General features: G+C 44.1%; 1 protein-coding gene across 3 annotated transcripts in view; it reads right to left on the bottom strand.

The window, feature by feature from the left end:
* The window catches only part of Gpat3 (glycerol-3-phosphate acyltransferase 3), a 70,667-nt gene that overhangs the window by 14,112 nt on the left and 32,204 nt on the right, over positions 1–24,351 (bottom strand). For all 3 annotated transcript variants that reach the window (XM_021163448.2, XM_029477871.1, XM_021163447.2), the window contains exons 4-5: positions 1,500–1,770; positions 338–412 (exon numbers count right to left, since the gene is read on the bottom strand). In XM_021163448.2, coding sequence (XP_021019107.1) covers positions 338–412; positions 1,500–1,770 — 346 coding nt within the window. The remainder of the gene's footprint in view (positions 1–337; positions 413–1,499; positions 1,771–24,351) is intronic.

Here is a 24,351-nt window from a genome sequence, read left to right as displayed (position 1 = left end):
CCACTCTGCTGGATTGTAAGACAGTCTTCACCAAGGGCAACTGGGGTTCTTCCAGGCTGCAAGTGGCAAGGCTCGCTCCCTCCCTCTGGGTCTGAGGCTCTCTCCCTCCCTCACTCCACTTTCTTTTATCCCTTCATTTCTCCTTTGAATAAACACTTCCAGTCTGAACCAAAGTATGGTGAAAAATGAAATAAAGGCTATGAAGATGGAAGTAAGAATTCTCAGAAGTAGCTTTAGACCACAAAATTAATGAGAAACCTACAAACTCTAGCTTTGTGGACACAGCTAGAAAAAGAAGACAGTCCTACTCATGGCTGGATGGAAGGAGACACATCACCTGCTGTCTGGAAGCTGGCCAACCAGTGTAGTTCCTATAATCAGCAAGCTGATCCCAATGAAAGCCAGGGTGACCCTGAAAGAGAAAAGAAAGGCTACAGGAAACGTTCGCCGGGTGGTAGGGCCAGAGCCTAAAGAAGTCACTGGCAGGCTTGTCAACTGTGAAACTGCACCTTGTCGAGCATTGCGGTGTATGGTGCAGCAGTGAGAAGGGTTGGTGAATTTGCCAGGGCTGACATGACTCTGTAGATTGTTCTATGATACATTTTGAGAGGAAGAGAAAAAAAGTGGCAGTTCTAATAAATACTCCATGGGGACACATGCTGCTAATCTCAGCACTTGGGAGACAAGGGCAGGAGAATTGGGCATTCAAGATCATTCTGGGCTGCATAGCAAGTTCAAGGCCATCCTGGCTACATGAGAGCTTGTCTCAAAAAAAATTTTTTAAAGGGGGGGGGGGAATCAAATTAAAGGTTCTAGCATTTCCTTTCAAAATGTCAATGGATAATCCCATGTATCTTCAGGCTTTGGGAGCACTGGGTTAGGCATCTAGCAATAGTATATATGCAGTTGTCAATTTCCCTATTTATTATAACTGGGACAATTCCCAAAGACAGTCTAAGCCAGTGTTAGGACACAAAAGAACACACACATACACACACACACGCACACACACACACACACATTCTCTCTCTCCTCTCTCTCTCTCTCTCTCCCTCTGTGTGTGTGTGTGTGTGTGTGTATGAGATATTGTTTTACTAATATCTTATTGAGAAAGACATATAGGATATGAGATTGGCTTGAAACCAGTTTTAGGGGGTTCGATTCCTTCCTTTCTTATTTTACTTTAACATAAGTTGGTTCTTCAAATGTGTGGTAAGGAGGAGGACAGCCGTGAAGTCATTCTAAGTTTGTTGAGGCATATGATACTGATGACACTTCTCGTGTATGAGAGAGAGAGAGAGAGAGAGAGAGAGAGAGAGAGAGAGAGAAAGAGTTTTGAATGCACATCTTCATTTGAAAGAAAAAAACAATGTAAAAGGTATAGATAGTTAACACGCTGCTCCATTCCACAATCCTCTTGAGCAGCCATTAAATGCATGATGAGAAGGAAATCTAAACTGAATGATAAGTACATCATGGAAGCAGGCAGGTGACTTTACCTCAGAGGTAGCAGGAAGCAATAGCGCACTAGGACGCCCAGCACCCACACCATGGTGAGCCTCGGACTGATGTACTGAAAGTTGACATTGGTTCTTGTGAGGAGGTTCCATGATACTAGCTCTTCGGAGGAGAACCTCTGGGTCACTTCATCCTCCACAATGGCTTCCAACCCCTTCTTGGAGAAATAGAACACATCAGAGAGCTCGAAGTCCCTTCCTCGAAGACCAGAGAGCCCTTTCTCCATGGGTGACTCATCTCTTTGGATAATACCTTAAAAGAAAGGATCAGGACATGAGAAGATGCCATTGGAGCATAGAGCAATGGAGCACAGAACAATGGAGCACAGAGCAATTGACCACAGCAGCAACGTTAACTACACAGAATACAAAAAGCAAGCTTAGTGAGCAACACGGAGATGTTAGAGCAGCAGCTGTCTGAGGAGATGCTATGACTTCATCTCTTCCCTCAGACAGCCTCCACCCAGTGACTTCATAAAAATGACTTAATAGGAGGCTGAGGTATGTATTCCGTGACAGAATGCTGGCCTAGCATGTCTAAGGCACTCAGTTCAATCCTCGGTACTCCCTGAAGTTACTTAATAAGAAAACTACAGGGGCTGGCAAGATGGCTCAGTGGGTAAGAGCACTGACCGCTCTTCCGAAGGTCCTGAGTTCAAATCCCAGCAAACACATGGTGACTCACTACCACCCGTAATGAGATCTGACATCCTCTTCTGGTGCATCTGAAGTCATCTACAGTATTCTTATGTATAATAATAAATAAATCTTTGGGCTGGAATGAGCGGGCAGGCCAACCAGAGAGAGAGGGTTGATCAGAGTGAGCAGAGGTCCTAAAATTCAATGCCCAACAACCACATGAAGGCTCACAACCATCTGTACAGCTACAGTGTGCTGACATACATTAAATAAATAAATCTTTAAAAAAGAAGAAGAAAGAAAATAGAAGGAAGGAAAGGAAAGGAAAAAGGAAAGGAAAAAGAAAAAAGGAAAGGAAAAAAGAAAAAAGGGAAGGGAAGGGAAAAAAAGGAAAGGGAAGGGAAGGGAAGGGAAGGGAAGGGAAGGGAAGGGAAGGGAAGGGAAGGAAAGGAAAGGAAAGGAAAGGAAAGGAAAGGAAAGGAAAGGAAAGGAAAGGAAAGGAAAGGAAAAGGAAAGGGGGAAAAAAGGAAAGGAAGAAAAATACAGCCAGGTATGGCAGTGCATGCCTTTAATACAGGCCCTCAGGAAACAGAGGCAGACAGATCTCTATGGGTTTGAAGTCTGGTCTACAAAGTGAATTCCAGGTCAACCAGAGCTACATGAGACCCTGTCTCAAATCAAGCTGTTTCAGAAAAACAAGCAAAGCACAACTGGACTGATACATGTAACGTAACAGTGTTAATAAATACATACTTTAGTGAATAGATACTTTAATAGATACTTTGTTAAATAGATACTTTTGGGTCAATGATAAAGTCTGGTGACTGAAATGATACCAGAACTCTCCCTATGTAAAATGGAATGACTTGCAACTGGTTTTAAAAGTGACTCGCCAGGAAAGGACTAGAAATCCTACTCTTAGGATGTTTCCTAAAAGATGTGGGGAAGACATTCACTGTAGCACTCTACCCAGAAAGTGATGCACAGCGCCACTGTTAGTGAGGCTCTAGTATCAAGTAAAAAAAGACAAGAGCTTAAACATATCTAAAGCAATGAAATGTACTTATGTAGGAAAAAAACACATGGAAAAAAAACAAAAAACATGGTTCTCTTTGAGCAATGGCATTAGATTTTCTTCTCTACTGAGACTATTTTCCATAAAGAAAATAATTGAGGTTTTCAAAGCCAAGTTTACCAGAAATGGAGAGACTGGGATATTTCTTTTTCTTTTTGATTTTCTGAAGGAATAACAGCAGGTTGCACTGGGGGAGTGCGCAAAGCCCAGGAAGTCCTTAGTGTGTGTGTTCTGCTGGCATGCCCACAGCTATGTCAAGGACGCCAATGCTGCAGGATCTGCGGATGCTGACGAAGCCTTCCTGGTGTGAGGCTCAGAGGACAGAAAGCCTTTCTCTGCCCAAGGGTTGGCCACTGTGTGTGTTAACACTGGCAACCACTCTATCCTCCCCGAGGACAGCAACCTGGGACTGACTATGGAGCCCCACTACCAAGACTAGCTAACTCCTTCCTGTGCTGCACAGAATAACCAATGCCCTGAGGTTCCCTGTGTGGTTGTCCCCTAGTAACTTCCCTCCATCAGACCAAGCTTTCTATATGTCTGTCCACGTGTCTGTCCTTTCTACATAGCCCCAGTCAGGTCAAATCCCAGCTGCTCTGGGTTCTGGACACAGCAGGGGGTGAAGGAAGAATGACTTGAAATTGAGAGCCAAGCTGGGTTTAAGACAGTCACCAGCTCCATGGTGGGCGTCTTTTATATAGCAAAAAGGAAACATTTTTAGTTTCCTTACAGGGCTAACACTTTTAACACTTTGGAACCTAAGAGGAGGGGGAGAGAGGGAGAGAGGGAGAAAAGGAGAGAGGGGGAGAGAGAATATGTATATGGCTTTGCCTAATTGTTTTATCTAATAACTTAGTTATAACAATAAAGTTAATCAAAATAGTTAGAACAATAAAACAAGCTCTTGAATGTGTATTAGGTTGTCTTTTTTTTTTTTTAAGGTAGGTCAACTCTTTCTTGTTTTTAATTGGTGCCAGTGGATGGTCCAAGGCAGTGTCCCTACCAAGTCATCCTCTTGCTCCACAGGCTCTGCAATGCCACTCAGACAGAGCACTCTATCCAAGTACTGGCCAACCCTTGGCAGTGCAACAGTTTCATTATTTGGCAATATATAGATTTCTTAAACAGCTACAAGGGGAATAAAGCACAAGCTATTCAGTAAATCTCTGAATGAAATACACCAGGGACAGTAGATACACCTCCTTAAAATACCCTTTCTCAGAAAGGCCAAAATGGGCTAACGCAACTTGGAGTTGATTACACAACTGAGCTAAAGGAGGGGAGCTCTGCCAAGTCTCCCAGACCCACACACTGATAGGCAGTGTTTCCTCTGCCCCAGGACCTAGTTTGTTCCCTGCCAAATCCAGCAAAATGTAACACAATCCTATATTTTTAGTTAAGCATCTTTCAAAAGAATGTGGACAGCCGTGACGGCACAAAATCAACAAAGAACGAATTTGTAGAATATGCTAAGACGTACAAAATAAAATCAGGGGAGAAATGAACGTCAAAGCTCAGTAAGAGAAAAGGCTGCGAACAGAGTAAGAATGTAGCCTTTGACTCCATACTCAAAAGACGTTCATCTTTACTATATCCAGAGATGGGGTCAAAGCTACCACCATAGGATAATACCAAGTGCTCAGAGGACAGGAAGAAGCAGGAATATAATTAGTATAACTGTACTGGGAAACAATTCAGCACCATGGAGAACCAAACATCCAGAGTATGACTCAGGGACTCACTCAGAGAAGATCTGTTATAAAACATACAATTCATACAAAGGCTGTGCAGAGGTGCCAGCCCACCCCGACTTACTAACCACCTCCCTCCTGCCACGATCGCTTGTTGTTCCAGCTCTGTGTGTATAACTCTTTCTGGCCCACCCATAAGGAGTTGTAGGCAGCAGGTTCTTTACCTCCCAACAGACATTTCTCCAGGACACAAGAACAAGAACGAACGTGTCGAAATCAAAGAGCTTGGCACTAGTGCAAGGCCGGTGCCTAATCTTCCTGATTCAGATTTCACAATGTCCCAATAAGATCCTTTAAACCAACTTTTTTCCTGATCCCAGATTCAACTCAAGCTCCTACATCACATGAGCATGTCAAATCTTTTTTAGCATAAGCTTCCTACATCTCTCAGGGTGTTTTATTTGTTGACCAGGATGCTGAGCACATGCATAACACACAGGAGATAGATAGATAGATAGATAGATATCCACAACAGGAAAATAAAGACTTTGTATTAGAAGCGAGCAGCTACCACTAAGGTGTAACGTCAATAAACACACAATGTCTGAAGGCGAATTCTATTGTTAGTAGGTGCTAAAAGGAAGTACAATCAAACCACATCTCCTTCTTCCTGAGATATGGTAACCACTGTAGGTCAAATGTATGCATCAATTTGACAAAGTATAAACTTCTGACAGAAAAAAAAAAAACACAAAAAAACTAATGTAATCAGTTTACAGTGAAAATCTGTGTGCCAGATAAATTAGAGGTTAGAAAAATGGAGATATTTCTTTGAACACTAAAAAAGTATCCTAAGAGGAAACTAAAATTTACCACTCATACACACCCATAAAATTAATTCTTACACTATCATTAAGAAAACCAGGAGTCACCGGGTAGTGGTGCTGCCCGCCTTTAATCCCAGCACTTGGGAGGCAGAGGCAGGCAGATTTCTGAGTTCGAGGCCAGCCTGGTCTACAGAGTGAGTTCCAGGACAGCCAAGGCCACACAGAGAAACCCTGTCTCAAAAAAAAAACAAAAAAAGAAAGGAAGGAAGGAAGGAAGAAAAGGAAAAGAGAAAGAGAAAAAGAGGAAAAGAGAAAAAGAGGAAAAGAGGAAAAGAGGAAAAGAGAAAAGGAAAAGGAAAAGAAAGGGAAAGAAAAAGAAAAAGGAAGAAAAAAAAGGAAAAACAAAAACTAGGAGTCGGTGGAGAGATGGCTCGGTGGCTGAGTACACTGGCTGCCCTGCTAGAAGATCCAGGTTTCATTTCCAGCACCCATAGCCATCTTACAAGCATCTATAGCTCCTTCCAGGGGATCTGACAGTCTTCTATCCTCCAAGGGGCCTAGGCATACACATAATACATGGATGTATACACACAGGTAAAACTCTCATACACATAAAATAAAATAATAATACTTTTTTAAAGGGAGTCCTTATTTTTAACAGATTAATCCTGGTATTTCATATCCCACACTCCTTAAATTATCACAGATTGATTCTAGGAAATTTTTCCTTTAATTTTACACCTCAGTATCAGAAAATAAAGTCATGAATATTTGAACTTTGTCCTTATACCAACGGCTTGGACTGAGCTAATAGAGCATGCTTGCATGAAAAGAAAATTAGAGCCAGTTCTGTGTCTAAGGCAAGAGATTAATTGCACAAGCTGCCCATGGCCTTCTGCCTTTAACAAGTCATCCCTACATAAATAATGCCACATGTGAAAGGCATGTAGAAATGGAGGCAGAAGCTAAAACCATCTTAACCATAATTAACTCTAAATTAGCTGAGTGAACTTTTGGAATAACTACGCAGTTATAAATCACACTAGTGTTGTCTCCCCCCAGTTATAAAGGGAGCTTTCTAAGCAACCAATTAAGAAAATCGGGCCTACTGCAGCCCCAAAGAGGACGTAGCAATTAACACATAAGCAGACCCTTAACCTACCAACATTGCGAAGTCCATTATTCCAAACACTCTCTCGCTGAAACCTTGGTTGATCAAGAAGCCAACTCAGTCAGTACAGCGCTCGCCTAGCATTTGAAGAGCTGTGGGTTTGATACTCAGCATCAGAGAAAAGTGAAAACGGGCTAGGGAGATGGCCGCTCTTCCACAGGGCAGAGCCTAGCACCCGCTTGGTGGCTCACACTGTAGCTCCAGTCTTGGGAGGACCAATGCTGCCTTCTTGCCTCCTGGCGTACCAGGTATAAGTGGTACGCCAACACGGATGCAGGCAGAGCCTGAATACACATCAAGTAAAAACTGTAACTAAAAGTAAATGTTTGAACAATAGAAGTGGGGCATGTGTCTGTCTTTGCAGCAACTCCGAGGTGGGCAGGAGTTTGACAGCATGCTCAGCTGCACAGTGAGGTAAGCCTGCAGTACCCCAGACCCTGTCTCAAAAAGGATTCTGTAAGTAGGCAATCTCCCATCCTAACATTGTTTTTGTGGAAATATTTAAAAGTAAACCTGGTATGGACTTGTCAGATGTATACTCTCCAGTGGAAGAGGAGGGCATTCAAACCTTCTGGGAACTGGTAATGTCCCGTTTCTTAATCAAGATCAATGTTTCTCAACCTATGAGTTGTGACCCCTTGGTGATCAAAAGACCCTTTAACAGGCTTCACCTAAGATCATTGAAAACACAGATATTTACATTGCAATTCTTATTTATTTATTTTATGTATGAGTACACTGTGGCTCTCTTCAGACACATCAGAAGAGGGCATCAGATCCCATTACAGTTGGTTGTGAGCCACCATGTGGTTGCTGGGAATTGAACTCATCAACTCTGGAAGAGCAGTCAGTGCTCTTAACCGCTTGAGCCATCTCTCTAGCCCTTACATTACTATTAACAGTAGCAAAATTAAGGTGCCAAAGTAGCAACGAAAATAGTGTTGTGGTTGTTGGCAGGCGGGGGGAGGGAAGGATGGGGATGGGTTGTCACCACAACACAAGGAACTGTATTAAAGTGTCGAAGCATTAGGAAGGGTGAGAACCACTGCTCTAGATGAAAGGTAATTATTTTTAGAAATACAATATACTGTGTGTTTGTAATTTCCGACTCTTTCCTATATATGCTGTTCTTCTATTTCACCCCCAATTATTGAGCAAATGGGACAGAGGAGGAGTTTACTGACCCCCAAATCAACTACAAATCCCAAAGCCCTTTTCCTGGTCTGAGGGGATTCTCCCTCTTGTAGTCTGAGTAAGCATCCCTCCCTACAAAAACCTAGCTTCCTTCTGACCCACAGATGCACTTGGCCTGATTTTAAACAGACTGAAAGAAAACAACTGCAAAGCACAGCTGTTTGTGAGAGTTGGGAAGGGAGGGAGATGAAGTCCCACCGGGATTAAAGAACAGAAATACTTAACGCTGAGGGAGGGGCTCGGCCGGGTAGCCAGTGACTTAGCTGTGGAGACACAGCGATCTTATCTTTCTCCTGGATGTCAATTGCTGTGGACATTGGTGTGTGACTCACTGCACCAGCTACACAGGCATCAGCAGGCCCCCGTCCACCTTTTCCCATCCCTTTTTCCAGAATGATTTAGCAGTAACATGACAAGGCTAGGCTCCAGACTCACCAGACCCAACAAGTCCCCTGGGCCACCAGTCAAGTGTCACCCTCAGGGAGGGCTTGGTTAGTTGGGCACCTGGCTCTTTACACCTTACAGTGACTCTTTGGAGCTTCTGTTAATCACTTCACTCTTTCCCAAATACTTTCTTTTATTAATCTGTCCGAATGTTATGAATTTAGTGAAATGTCAGAATGGAAAGGTGCACTGACTGTGGTTGTCTGACTTTTGCTTGAGAGAGCATCTCAGAGCCCAGGCTGACCTTGAATGAAGTCTCTGTTGTGTAACTAAGGATGGCCTCTTCCTGATCCTCCTCCCTCCAGCCTCACCACTGAGATCACAGACCTGAGCCGCCCTGGCCAGCGTATGCAGTGCTGGAAACTGAACCCAGTGTTCTGTGCACGCAAGGCCGTGAGAGGGTTGCAGACTGTGGAGGCCAGAAGATGCCCAGACCCCTAAAGCTGAGGTCACAGTTGTGAGCTGTCTGATGTGGGTGCTGGGAACTGAACTCTGTCCTCTGACCAAGCACTTAAGTACTCCCTGAACTGCTGTATCATCTCTCCAGCCCAGGGCATGCTATTACTTGTGTAAATTCTAAACTTTCCATGTCATTTGTATGCTTGATTTACAATTAATTTGAATTTTAAAAATAGTTCAACACGCCAAGTACTATGGGTGGCTGACACCTAAAATCTCCTCACTCTGGAGGCTCAGGCAGAAAGATTGAGGCCCAGTCTCAAATCAAAATACAAATACTTCCAACAAGGAAACGGGAAAAAAGACATATGAAACGCATGTACCAAAGTCTTGGTAAGGGCTCTAGCGAGTGTGTGCAAACATCAGAATACTGCTGGCACTTTCTAATAAAGCTAGACAGTTATTTGCTTATCCTACGGCCAAAAGGCTGGCCAGAATTTCTGTACAACTATGTTCTCAGCAGCTCTGTTCCTAATGGTTAAAACCTGAAAATAACCCAAATGTCAGTCAACAGAACCACAAATAAACAAACTATCAGTGTTTGTGCGAAGGAAGATGATGTAATAAGTGTTTTTAAAAGCCTGTTTCATGCAATAAAAAGAAGTTCATAACTAGGCTCTGGGGTAGGATGGGATGGGATGGGATGGGATGGGATGGGATGGGATGGGATGGGATGGGACAGAGAGCACACACTAGACACGGGTTGGGAAGGGTGCAGTGAGGGCACAGCTTCCCACATTACCCAAATCTTACATCTTAACCGTGAGTGCTCAATCTTTGGGTGAGCTGTAAAAGCCTGCTCCAGGTTTTAAAAAAAGTGCCTCAGTATCTTCACTTCTGGGCAAGTTGATAGACATCCATTATTCTTGAGAGGAAAAAACATACACAAAAGAGAATCCGTGGGCAGAAGGAGGAGTGGGGGAGAAAGTGCACGGCCTGTGTATCTCCTGTTCCCACCCTCTCCTGGCTGAGCCTCACCTCACTGGTTCCTAGAGCACCGAGTCTCCAGCCTGTGTGCAGTCCTCCCAGTGACTGAGTATTTGTCTAGCCTGCAAGGAGGAGGCGAAAGGTTCCATTTCCAATGGGAGGGAGATGTGGAAAATGAGGGAGAGAGCGGAAGGAAGGAAAGAGAAGAGGAAGAGATGGAGGGAGAGAGGAGGGAGAAGGCAAGAGGGAGGGAAGAGGAAAGTGGGGAGGAAGAGAAGGAAGGAGGAGGGGAGGAGGAAAGAGACAAGGAGGGGAAGATGGAGAAGGATTCTCCCACTTCAGATTTCACTGCAGTGCTCCCAAAGGTGTATCTACAGTGCTGCCTTCTTGCCCAAAGCTTCTCACTGCTCAGATTCAAGTCCCTATGCCTTCAGGAACAGCTTCAGCCCCACCATACCTCTACTTGCCTCACCATGTCCCCGTCTAATACTGCGCCTATGACACTTTCAGGCCTCCTGCTCCACCTCATGCCCACAGCCTGCACCAGCCAGATTAGGTCAGTTCCTGAGCACCTACCATCCCCTGGGCTCCTCCTCTCGTGCCTGTGCTCAGTCGCTACTACCTGATACCTCTCCCTCAGGTCAGTAAGAGTAACCACACCAGCAGAACACCAAATCTGTGCTTGCTTTAAGGTTAAAAACTGCCCACTCCATCATGGGATATGATTTTAACCAATTACATAATCAAGCACACACACACACACACACACAAAAAACAAGTCGGGAGGCAGAGGCAGGTGGATCTCTATGACAATAGGGCCAATATAGTCTACATAGAGAATCACAGCCATCCGACACTATAGAGTAAGACCCTGTCTAAAAAAAAAAAAAAAAAAAAAAAAAAAAAAAAAGTCAGGGGCTGGAGAGATGGCTCAGCAGTTAAGAGCACTGACTGCTCTTCCGAAGGTCCTGAGTTCAGTTCTCAGCAACCACATGGTGGCTCACAACCATCTGGAATGGGATCAGATGCCCTCTTCTGGTGTGTCTGAAGACAGCTACAGTGTACTCACATAAAGTAAATAAATCTTTTTTTTTAAGTCATATCAATCGAAATATGGCTTCAAAATTTCCAAAACTTACATTGAGCTTGATTAAAGGAGTTAATTAATAGATGTGTGTTCGTTGCATGGAAAGCTGGGTAATATACGAATTGAAAGCTTGCCAGCACCACACCCTGACACTGAGATCCTGTGGCTGGGTCACCGTAAGCAAGAAGACAAGCGCACACTGATTTCGATACGTGAGCACAAGCACACAAGCTGACGAGGACCTGTGAGTCAGCAGAAACGAGGAAGTTAACGCAGTCAAGCAGATCAGAACCTAGGCCACTGGAGAGGCAGAAAGAGGAAGGGCTGTAAAGAAACACTGATCGGTGCCAAATGTAGCTGAAGTCACGCTACCTTCTGTCGGGGACGGGGACATATGCTGTGATATCTTGCATTAATCTTGTTCTGTGTTTGTTGAGACTAGGTTTCCTATGTAGATCAGGCTTTGAACTCACAGAGATCTGCCTGCCTCTGCCTTCCATTTACTGAAGGTACCACCATAATTCATAACTTGGATTATTCTATGTATTCAAGCAAGTAACCAGAACATGTCTTCTTTACCTAGTCTCAGCGTCTTATCTCTCAGTACCTCTCACTCTTTCCACAACTCCACGATACAAGAGAAAATTGAAACTCAGTGGTACGAGTGTGCATCATTGTGCAAGGCCCTAAGTTCAGTGTGCTCCTCCAAACCCAAAAGAGCATCATGGACTGTAATGGCAGCACCGTCATCTCTAGGACTTTAAAAATGTCACTGTCGCCAAAGTAAAAGTTAACTTTTTATAAAGGCCATAGTCTCATTCATCTATGATGTCATCAGCACACGGTATGTTGTTGCTCAATAGACTGAAATATGAAAGGGCCAGAGGGTGTCACTGTTACCCCCTATATCCTGATGCTGCAGGCCAGCAGGTCCAGGCAACAGCTACCAGGAGCTCAGGAGCAGTCACTTCATCTCAGAGGCTGTACGCCCCCTCTCCCCTCTTGCTCACCACTGTCTCTGAGGAATTACAGATGTAAGGAGTATACTCACTTTGCTCCTAGAACCTTTTGAAAATGGAAATAGTCCAGGCAGTCCATATTCCCTCCCCATTAGCTAATTAAGTTCTTGAGCAAACAGAACATTGAGAGAGACATACTGGGGAACCCTGCATCTGACCTAGGAAATCCGAGTGACCCTCTCTCCCACTGCTCTGAGATTACCACACAAACAAATGGGAAGGACCCTGCCTGAGGTACTCCCTCTACCAGGCCATTCACACATCACTGGTTTCTTCCCACTGTAACATAAGCAATTCTTATGTTACATATAAGCATAAGGATTCTCTTTAGGCCCCAAACCATTGAGCACTCCTCTCCTGAGCTCAAGAGCATCTCTCTTAACACAGAAGCACACCCCATATGCCCCATCTTCTCTGGGCACAACCTGCTTTGACACTGAATCTTCTTCTTGCTTTATTTATTTTTTGAGGGGAGGATGGTCAGGGTGAGTTTAACCAAGAGCTTCAGAGAGAAAAAGAGAGGTGAGAGATGCCACAAATCTCTTAGAGAAAAGGAGGAAGAACTGAATATCTTTGCAGCTTCTTAGGCCTATGGAACAAGTGACTCACCTCCTATAGGTGACCCCACCATTGCAGAGATAAACACAGCTCACAGAAGAATCTTAAAAGTTTTCCTAGAGAATTTATTCCAACTAAGTCAACCAGGAACTATAAATTTAAAAAACAAAAGATAAAAGGGGAGCTGGGCAGTGGTGGCGCACATCTTTAATCCCAGTACTTGGGAGGCAGAGGCAGGCAGATTTCTGAGTTCGAGGCCAACCAAGTCTACATAGTGAGTTCTAGGACAGCCAGGGCTACACAGAGCAACCCTGTCTAGAAAAACCAAAAAGAAAAAGAAAAAAGGGACTAAAAAGATGGCTCAGTGGTTAAGAATGCTTGCTGCGTTTCCGGAGGACCAGAGTTCAGTTCCCAGTGCCCATGTAGTGACTATAACTGCTTAACTCCAGCTCTACAGACTCTGCTGCCCTCTTCTGGCCCATGTGGGCACCTACACTCATGTGCACATATCAACACAGAGGCATACAGATACAAGCACACATACAATTTCAAAAACAAAGTTTAACATAATTATGATGTAGGTACACATATGCATGGAAGTTCAAGTGCTTGTAGGGGCCAAGTCATCAGATTCCCATGAGGCTGGAGGAAGGAACAGGTGGTTGTGAAGTGCCACATGTGGGTGTTAAGAACCAAACAGATTCTCATCGAAAGCAATACACAGGCTGGTGAGATGGTTCAGTGGTTAAGAGCACTGACTGCTCTTCTGAAGGTCCTGAGTTCAAATCCCAGCAACCACATGGTGACTCACAACCATGTGTAACGAGATCTGACATCCTCTTCTGGAGTGTCTGAAGACAGTTACAGTGTACTTACATATAATAAAATAAATAAATCTTAGAGAAAAAGAAAGAAAGCAACACACACTCTTGAACAGTGAGTCATCTCCCCAGCTCATATTCTCTTTTAAAATACAAAGAGCTTCATTGTTAACCAAAGTTCACAATTCTCAACTATCTAATGTACTAACCTGGTCTGCTGTTCTGATCGTTTTTAATCAATAAGGAGATTTCCCTTATATACAATTTAATGATTTGATTTTGATTTAAGCCAGTCTTTCATCTTGAAGAAAAGTTTGCTTCCCCTAATAGTTAAATAGTTAAAACAAGTTTAAGGAGTAATCCCCACCCACTAGTGACTAAGCCCCGCCCACTCTAAGACTAAGTCCCATCTACTCTATAAACAAAGTTCCACTAAGCTCCGCCCACTAGTGATCCCTCCTTTTCTCCTGGATTTGATAGACAGCCATTTCAGATCCTGTTCATTTCTGTTCTGCTGTGTGTGTGTGTGTGTGTGTGTGTGTGTGTGTGTGTGTGTGTGATGAAGTACTTAAGAACTCTTTCTCAAATTAATTGTATGCATACATTTCTGGAATTCAATAACACATTCATTGCCTGGTTCTCATTAATACTTAGGAACTGGTAAACGTCGCCCCAAGTTGCAGCTGAGTTATGTAAACACACACACCCAACGGTGCCACAGTGCAGGCTAAGATTACCAGGTATGTGGAGACTGACACGTGGCAGCAGTGCTTCTCAGTGAGGGATGGCTCGAGCAGCCTATTATTGCAGTCTGAACCTCTAGGCTCTGGATGCTCAAGCAGCCTGTCATTGCACGCCACCTGCATCTTTCTTAGTTCTAGCTTTGCCTTGTTTTTCACCCGCAGCTATTTTTCTTCCCCTGACACTTTGTAGCAAGCCTTTCTCTATTATGTAACCAAGCATCATTGCTGGAGTATCCATAAACTCATTGGCTGTAGGGAGGTACTCCCGGGTCAAGAGACTAGAATGCCTGCCCTGGACGCTGACCTAACATTCCAGCTGAGCCAGCTCAATCACCTGGCCAGGTGAATCACACCTAGGAAGGTGGGTTTATCTTAAACCATGCTAAAGAGATAGGTGCGGTGATTTCCCCCTTTAATGAGATCTTATATTTTTCTTCCCTGAAATCCAATCCCTACAGACCACACAGCCACGAGTTGCTTCTAAGTCCTGACTCGGACAGGGACTTTTCCTTTCTTTTTCTTCTTTTTCTCCTTCTCCTCCTCCTTCTCCTCCCTTTCCTTCTCCTCCTTCTCCTTCATCTCCTTCTCCTGCCTCCTCTTCCTCTTCTTTTTTTTTCCATCTCTTCTAGATGCTTACCAGAACCCAAGCCTGTTTTTTTCTGATACTTTGTCTTCCTTTCTCTTTTTATAAAGCTGCCCCTCCCTGCTATGTGGCTGCTTGTCTGGCATCCATTATGGCATCCAGTCTGGTTATTTTTCCTTTTCCTCTCTATTCTCCTCCTCCAAGAAGCTGCTAAGACTTACAGCTTGTCTGCCCACTGCTCTGTGGTGTTTTTCTTTTCAACTCTAAAATTTTTGTCCAGCTCCCATTTAAATCTATTCTTCCCCACCACCATACAGGTGAATAGAAAGCCCTGATGCTTTAGGGAGGAGAATCAAATGGTGCCCTTGGAGGCCAGAAGATCCCCCAGAACTGAAATTACCACGGTCCAGAGCCACCTTGGAGGTGCTGGGAATCAAACCCAGGTCTTCTGCTCTTCTGCAAGAACAACCAGTGCTATTAACTGCCATCTCTCCAACCCTTAAGTCCATTCATACATATATACATATATATATATATATGATTTATTTTATTTTTATGTATGAGTACACTGTAGCTGTCTTCAGACACACACCAGAAGAGAGCACCAGATCTCATCACAGATGGTTGTGAGCCACCATGTGGTTGCTGGGAATTGAACCCAGGACCTCTGGAAGAGCAGTCAGTGCTCTCAACTGCTGAGCCATCTCTCCATCCCCTTAAGTCCATTCTTAAATTATTTTATCAATAAGACTAAAAGCCTGGAAAGGGTACTCCAATGTCCCCCCATATGATTATCCTTGGGTAAATTGGGTAAAATGATGTCACCAGTCCAATGGCTCACTTATCAAAACCACCCAGATTTATTTTAACTATTTTTAGTAGGTATCAAACCCAGGGCCTTTTGCATACTAGGTATATGCTATAGTAAAGGAACCCAGGGCCTTTGCATGGGAAGCACACGCTTTACCACTCAGCTGCACTCCCAGGCCCCAAGATGACTTCTATTGTTTCCTATTTTGTTTAAAAACATGGTTAACTTAAGAGCATGCAATAAACTACAAGGTTCTTTCAATTCTGTCAAGCTGATCAATATAACTTCAAGCCATGAAACCAAGGATGCACCAAAACCCAGGTACTCTGCAGCCTGGGGACATCATCTACAAGCTAGAACAAGGGCTCCATCAGGAGAGCCAGCTATATTAGCCACATTAGCTAACAGAACCTCTGTTTGCAGGACTAAATGCTGAGGACATCTTGGCCTAGTGACAGATCTCAACAACTAGTGGACTCTCCAAGGTGCTGGTGAATGGTATGCTGGCCCTGTCCCTTGGGATAAAAAGACTCAAATGCTTAATTCCAATAATGTACCTTCTGTAACCCTATTTTTACACATCTTGTACATTCGTCAAGAACAACCAGCCATATACACACACATCACACACATACACATATCACACACATCATACACCACACACACACACTAATAATAATATAAAATAATAAAAGACCTCAGAAAAATCCCTTACCACTTCTGCCACTTAAGGGCACAGCAAAAAAAAAAAAAAAAAAAGGTTCTTGTCTATAACCTGTGAACTGAAATGGCTAGTCCCTGGAAATAAGAAAAAATAAATGTCTATTGCTTCTAAACCATCCAAACTATCACATTTATGATATGAGCCAAAATGTGCAAAAACTCGTGCTAAGATACAAGTATTAGAAATGTACTCTTTTATTGAAAACAGTAGCTAAGAAAAATCTATTTCTGTTGTAGTCTTTGTGTGCTCTATGGAGGGTATTTATAAAACAACCAATGATGAACATAAAATGAAAATCTCTTTAGCTCAAATATGAGCACTGCTCATGGAATTGCCCCTGTGTTTTGAAGCATGAAAGAAATAGATGAGCTGTAGACACTGTAATCAGTTGTCAACGCCACAGCAAAACCAAAAGGCATTTGGATTAAACAGGCAAAATTCCAGTTTAACAACTCACTCCGTTAGCTGGCTGACAGCCCACACCAAATGTGTCGACTCAATTAAAGAAGAAATTCCGCAAGATGGAAACATCTGTTAAGGCTCCCTTGCAGAACGAGCCAACAAATCAATAAAAAAGTTAGACTTTATGGTTTGGCATATCTATAGTGTTCCTCAACTGTAAAATGAAAAAAACAAAACAAAACTTTTTTTTTTAAAGAGACAAGGTCTGAGTTCTGGCTAGCCTGGAACTCACCTTATTGACTAAGCTGGCCTCAAACTCACCTGAGAGCCCAACACTAAATGTTCTGTTTGAAACAGGATCTCTCTATGTAGCCCTAACTATCCTGGAAATCTGTGTAGACCAAGCTGGCTTGGAACTCAGAAATCTGTCTGCCTGTACCTTCCAAGTGCTGGAATTGAAGGTACGGAGTCGAATCAAATTCAAGTGGTTAAGAGTTGAGTTTCACAAAGCCACTTCAGGTAACCGCATCAGTTCTGAAGCCCCTGACACTTCTAAGAGGCTATACTAGGGATACCCAAAAATCAATCCCTTCTCAGGGTTCAGCCATCTGTAAGAATGACTGAGGAACCAAGATAATGCCCTACCTGCCAGTGCCCATTACTAGAGGATTGTTTTAATGGATACACATAAACAGCCAGCTGAAGAAACACACAGGGCAAGGTTCAGAAGGCTCTCAAGCATGGGCATGTCCAGCCTCTGGAATGGGATTTGCCTCCAAGGAGATCTTTAAACCCTGTTTATTGGAGGTTTGGGGGGGTGGGGGCCTTATTAGATAGGCATAATTAATTAGATCACTAGCTACATGTAATTACTGTAGCCACTAGTTTTGGTAGGACTTTGAATGAGAAATGTCCCCCACAAACCCAGGCACCTGTACACTTAGTTCCCAGTTGGCAACACTGTTCAGGAAAGCTTATGAAGAAGCATGACGCCAGGCTAGGCTGGGCTGAACTATTCCAGTTCACTCTCTGTTCCACCTTTCTGCTTACCTGCCTCTTGCTTGCCAGGCCTCCCGGCCTTGATGGATTCTTGGCCCTCTGAAACAGTAAGCCCAGATAAACTCTTCTTTTTTTTTAAAAAAAAAGATTTATTTATTTATTTATTTATTTATTTATTTATTATATGTAAGTACACTGTAGCTGTCTTCAGACAGACACATCAGATTCCGTTACGGATGGTTGTGAGCCACCATGTAGTTGCTGGGATTTGAACTCGGGACCTTCAGAAGAGCAGTCAGCGCTCTTAACCACTGAGCCATCTCACCAGCCCCAGATATACTCTTATCTACATAAGTTGCCCTGGTCGAGGTTTAACTAACAGCAGTCCCTATCTCCTGGGGTTAAAGGTCATCAGCTCCACCCTGAAGTTGCACAGATCTCCAGCCACCAACCATTTCACTGGTATAGCAAAAGATACTGCGATCGATCAATCGATTGATCGATCGTCAGGGTTGTATACTAAACATCAGGAAAGGGTGGAGGTAGAGTATAAGGGGAGGTTCTGATAGTTCACTAATTGGTTCTTGTTTGTTAATGAACAGGGTCAGGAGCCAATTGCTGGGCAGAAGGTATGTGTGGGACTTCCAGGTCCTATGAGGAAAAGGAGATGCAGGGAAAGAGAGAAGGCTTTTTTCTGGCATGCTTTGGAGGAGGAAGGGTGCTGCAATCATGTAAGGCCTCAGGAGAGCTAGGGCCTTTGGCCTCCACTATAGGCGGGTTGCCAAAGATGTTTGGCATGGACTACTAGGTGGAACAAGCCAGGAAGATTAGGGCAGGAGGAGAAATGGAGATAATAAATTGTTAAGTGCACGCCTTTCCAGAAGGGGAGGTATCTGCGCCCAGCAACTATGCTTAGTAGGCAAGTTACAAGCTGTTTTCTTTTATCCAGGGATTCAAGGGTGGTAAAGCAACCACTCCCCTAATAGAGGTGGGTAGAGAAGGTAACCTGGTTAGTGTTGGCTACAGCTACAGCCGATGCAGAGCTAAGCCAGGTGGAACAAAGAGGAGCCAGGAGGGGTGACAACAAGGCCAAGCCCTACCCCCCTCTAGGTTTTTAAAACTACATGCAACAGTGGGGGACAAATGAACATTTCTTGCTAGGTAACAGTGACTAAGGCAGAAGGAGGAGATGTTTAGAGTCGCCTCAACCAGGTAAGAAGTAGGTGCTGACCAGAGAGGAACAAGAAAAGCAGGACTCTGGGCATGTGTTCCGGAGGGAGGGGTTTAGCAGGGGTAGACTGGGATTCTGTTTCAGACTGCCTTGGTTTGTGGTGTGGTCTGGATCAAGTGGCTTGAGTTTCCTCTCAGTTTCTTCATCCAGAAAGTGGGGCTAGTAAGGCTTGTCTAATATAAATAGATAATGTACATAGTGTTGGGAGCAAAGATCAAATGATCGGTCTGAGAGTGGGGGCAGCAGACACACAGGCATTCAGAACCTAACAAGCCAGAGATGCGTATATCTCTCATCTAATTTAATGTTAAGCATATCTTTGGCTCTAAGGTAAGACCCAGACACACACAATGCATTCTCACTGGGTTATCAGATAGAGCTGGAAAGGCCTAACCCACCTCCACCTTTCCTTAAGGAGCATGCTTCTCCGGGTGCCGGCGTTCTCCTCTAACATGCTACTCACATGGCCTACCCTCTTCTACCCACACTATCCCAACATCCCTTCTCCAGACCAGCCACTGAAAACTAGAATCCAAGTTCTATTAGACGCAAAAATCAGCCACGTTAAGAATGCTGTATACATTAGCTGAAAACCTGGTATGGTAATATGCTGGCTGGCAATCAGGGTGGACCGGGGAGGGTAAACACACATTCCTGGTTGCCAGGTGAGTCTACCCTACTGTTGGGAATCAGGCATCTGACAAGCCGCACACTGCTCCCCACAACAAAAAATTACCCAGGCTCCCAGTCTAAAACATCTACAGTGCGGAATTTCACAAACCCAACTCCTCTAAGTAAGACACTTCCATCAACAATGGCTTTGTTTCTCTGGCTTAAATTCTAGACACCAATGAGGCTAAAGGAGGGTGTGTTTTGCAGGAGGCAAGAATGCAATGGAACCCCTGAGGCGGATACCTAGTTTCCATCCCTAGGAAGCTAGGTATGTCATTTACCAGATTCCTCATTCATTAAGGGCCAGGGAGTTGGTGTCTCAGTGGGGAAAGGTGTGCACACCCAGTCTATGGACTGGGTGGCTGGGGACTGAACCCAGGGCAGCATGCATGCTGTGCAAGCATTCTACCAACTGAGCTACATCACTAACAAAAACAGGTAGACATCTGGCCATGATGAGAGAGAGAGAGAGAGAGAGAGAGAGAGAGAGAGAGTAAACTTCAACCCATCTCCTGCTATGGTTGAATAAGATGTCCCCCAAAGGGCTGTTTCTAGTTGGCTTGATCATTAGCTTACAGTGTTTTGGGGAGTCGGTGGAATCTTTAAGAGACATGGCCTAATAGAAGGAAACACTGAGCTACTAGCCCCTCTCCATCTCTCCTCTCTTTGCTTCCTGTACAACAGGAACAAGCCTCCCTTCGCCCCCTTATCACATGGTTCCACCATAATATACTTTGTGCTACAGATCCAAAGCAAAGGGCTAAGCAACCATGATCTCAAACAACACAATCTGACACTGTTAGGCAGAGCAAACCTTTTCCTTTAAGTTGATTATCTCAAGTATTTTTTTGTTTTTTGTCACAGTCACAAGAAGATGTGACAAACACATCTTCCAAAACCTGACTGGGTTGGTTTGCTTTACAACAGCTACACAATGTCAGTATTTCACCAATAATATAACTCCATTAAATACATTATACTCCACAGGCTATCGCGCTAAGGCACAGCACAGTGGTTCGGCACTTGACTAACAGCATACACGAAAACTGAGTTTGATCGTTAGGCCCTCCGAGGGGAAAGAATAGAACAGACAGAAAGTTATCAAAAACGACTTGATAACTTTCCCCCAAATAAAACAAATGAAACTTGTTCAAATTTCTGTTGCCAAAGTATTATTCCCACATTCTCTGTGAACTTAATAGGTTATCAATGTAACATACCCGAGGTATACAGTCTACAGATATGGTTAGTCAAAAACCTCTTGGAAAGAATTCCAGAAGGAAAATAAGGAAAAGCTAGGCAACCTGCATTCTCTCTGAACCAACTCTCTGTACCGCATAAGATTCACCTGAGCACTTTGTTCTTGCTGAGGGCTTAGATGCTAAGAGCAGGCTAGGTAACCCCAAGTCTTCCTGGGGCATGCCAGATCGAGCTGTGAGGTCACATGAATTCCTTGCAATGAACAGAGTCAAGGAAGGCCAGAAGCAGGTTCGGGGGCAGGGCCAGATAGATGACTGCCCAGCTCAGCACAGCACTCGCCTGTGTGACTCATTCTATGTAATCACTGCCCTGCCCTCATCCCAGCTGACTCCGGATTGGTAACCATTCTGGTATCCTAGTGCCATAAGACACTTAATATAACTCTTGCCACTAGAAGCTCACAAGAAATCACACTTAGACAAAATGACCAGAGTGAAGCCAGCTACTTTTCTGCCAAGTGAGGTGGCACACACCTTTAACCCCAGCACTTGGACGGCAGAGACAAGTGGATTCGGAGGCCAGCCTGGTCTACATAGAGAGTTCAAGTCATACAAGGATACACAGAGAGACTCTATCTTTATATTAAAATTATTATTATTATTTTCCCCAAATCTTAAATGTTCTTCACTATTTATAAACAAGTTAAAATGAAAGCTCCTTAGACCTCAATTAGACCACATCCCAGAGGCCTGTTTTCAACGTGATAGAAAGGAACTCAGAAGCTGTTTGCATTTCTCCTGTCTCGCCCTTCCTCCTCAGTGTGCCTCTGGAATGCATGTGATCCCGGAAAGAATAAGAGGAAGGTAGTAGTTATATATTCCCAGCAACTTACAGCCACTGTAACAGGGCTTGAAGGGGTTAACCCTCATCTACAAGCTAAAAATGAAGAAATGCAGAGCTGAGGAAGATCCTACTCACGAGCCTATCTGAGCCCAACCAAGGACACCATCTTCCTCGGCCAGTCTAGGAGAATTAATGTGACTAAAGACAGAAAAAGAATTACTTCTCCATGAAGATAATCTTTACCTAGGTTCACTTGCAGATGGCTTATATAGTAACAGCAGAGAAGAAATATAATACGGAAGGCACTTTGCCAGTACAGAGACCTGATGTGTTGTGAAATATGTGTTTCATTAAGTAAAAAAGCAGCAGAGAGGATCTGTGTTGAGTGTGCAGAGGATAGTTACCATCCCTGACTAGCCGATGAGTTCCTCTGTGTAACTCAGAGGCATGTCAAATATAAAGCCGCCTGGGGCCCCAGGCCTGCCTGTGACACTGCCTGTGACCCTTGCCTGAGCTGGCTGTCTACCCACTGCCTTGTGCTTCTGTTGGCTTCAGTACAGAGACATGATGCTCCACAGACGGAAGATTGCGCCAGCCAAGCATACGGGAGCTCTCTGAGTGTTTCGTCACCTTCTACTGTCTGTCTAGGATTGTGACACCATTTCCCCAATGACTCCAAACACAGGATGGACCAACAGGGCCACACCCCCGTAAGTGCAGGTTTCCTAAGCAGCGTCAGAAGTGGGACAGAGGTACACAGCACGCCACGTGGCCTTGGATTCTCCCAGACTGATGCAGCCAAGGATGACCTTACGTTGCTTTTGGCTTATTCACCTGTCACAGTGGCGTAGCGGATGACATCTCCAGACAGACACCACATTTTAATGAGCTTAGGATTACATGCCAAGCTTAGATATCACAGAAGTTCCATAACCTTTGAAAGTTTGTTCTGATTTTCCCAGGCTAAAGGATAGCCATTCTGATTTAAATATAGCAAATTTCATAGGTGCTAGCTAGCCTTTTTCTGCATCATGACACATTTTTTCTCCTACTCTTTCCTTTGGGGGTCTTATGTAGCCCAAGCTGACTTGGCATGACAATGTACCCCACTTCCTTTAGTGTGGTGCTGGGGATCAAAGTCTGGGCTTCATGGGTGCCAGGCAAGCCTCTACTGATAAGACCTACAGCTCCCAACAGCAGATCCTTTCTACAATTCCTCATGGTCAGCACTTCATACAAGTTTCTTCTTATATAATACTTGACCACTTGACTAATTTTAATACTAAATCAGAGGGCCAAGATTTTTCTACATTTTTATTATATTTAGAAAAAACTGGAAACAAAAGCAAGTCATTCGAAATGAGTGACAGCTTAAGCTCCTATAACAGGTAGGTGTAGCATCTGGAACCACTGCCCAGGTCAATTGTAAGCCATCTATTGTAAGGGGATTTTAATCCAGCAACATGGCTGTTCTGGCAAGGGATCCACCACATCCAAAGACCTTCTAGATCTGTGTGATCCAGCCGGAATGACACAACTTTAATCCCTATGGCTGGAATACAGACACACCTTTAGCACACGCCTTTAATCCCAAACAGTGACATCTAATTGAGGGGCAGACAAAGTGACAAATTAGAGAAATATTTGACAGAATGAGTTAGAGATAGGATAGCCCTAACTCTTAGAGAACAGGAAAGAGGCAGCTTAGTGGAGGAGGAGGAGGAGGAAGAGGAAGAGGAGGGAGATTTACTAATACAATTATACAAAAACAGGTTACATGTGAAGACAAGAATGAGAAGGAGCCAGAAGATTAGATAGAACAGATTGTCAGAGTCAGCTTGAGGCCAAGCAGAGCAAGTCAATGAGAACCAGAGAGAGGCTGTACTGACTCAGTCATCATGGAGAGGAGTTTGAGCCAGTTAGCCAACATTCGGAAAGACTAGAAATGCTGAGCTTATTCAGCAGATGACAATAACATCCGGTGAATAAGACTTCCTTCTAGAGACTGTAATGCTGGAATGGGAAGGATTTAGTTGTACCCATCAAGACAAAGAAGGGGAGACCCCACAGACCCTCCATACCAACTTGCTCCTGTCTCCTAGGGGAGCAGAACTGGCCTAAGTCAAAAGCTATATACATGGATGGTAAACATCTCCAACAGCTAGGGAGAAACAGGAAGGAAGGAAGGAAGGAAGGAAGGAAGGAAGGAAGGAAGGAAGGAAGGAAGGAAGGAAGGAAGGACTCCCATTGTGCTTAGGTAGGCTGACTAAGTGCAGTGGAAGAGGGTGTGTGCTGTACATGACAAGGTGTTCTTTAAACTTCTGGACCTTGTTAACCTTGGTGGCGAGCTAAAGCACCATGGCACGTGGGCAGCCGAGTGGAGGAGCACACAAAACCCTGCACCTTAGAGACAGCCATCTGCCCTTGGGAACCGGCTCCATGCCTTACGAGTTACAGACAGCAAGGCTGGGTCAAATACTCCATCGGAGAGGACAGAGGGCAGATGAAGGACCAGCTTTGAAAACACTGAAAAGTTTAGCCTTTTGATTAATCTAGTGATCTATTTCTTCCTTATTGCTTGGTCACTGCTATAAAACTTGACTTCCTGTGAATCTAGTGTCTGAAATGATTACCAGAATTCTCACTGCAACTAAACAGTTCCTTTAGAGACATAAATAAAGACTGGATTTTAACTCACTTCTACCAGGAGCTAA

Source organism: Mus caroli, chromosome 5, assembly GCF_900094665.2.
Source record: "Mus caroli chromosome 5, CAROLI_EIJ_v1.1, whole genome shotgun sequence".
Lineage (NCBI taxonomy): Eukaryota > Metazoa > Chordata > Mammalia > Rodentia > Muridae > Mus > Mus caroli.
The sequence above is the reverse complement of the archived record's forward strand: the minus strand, read 5'-3'. Positions and strand labels throughout refer to the sequence as shown.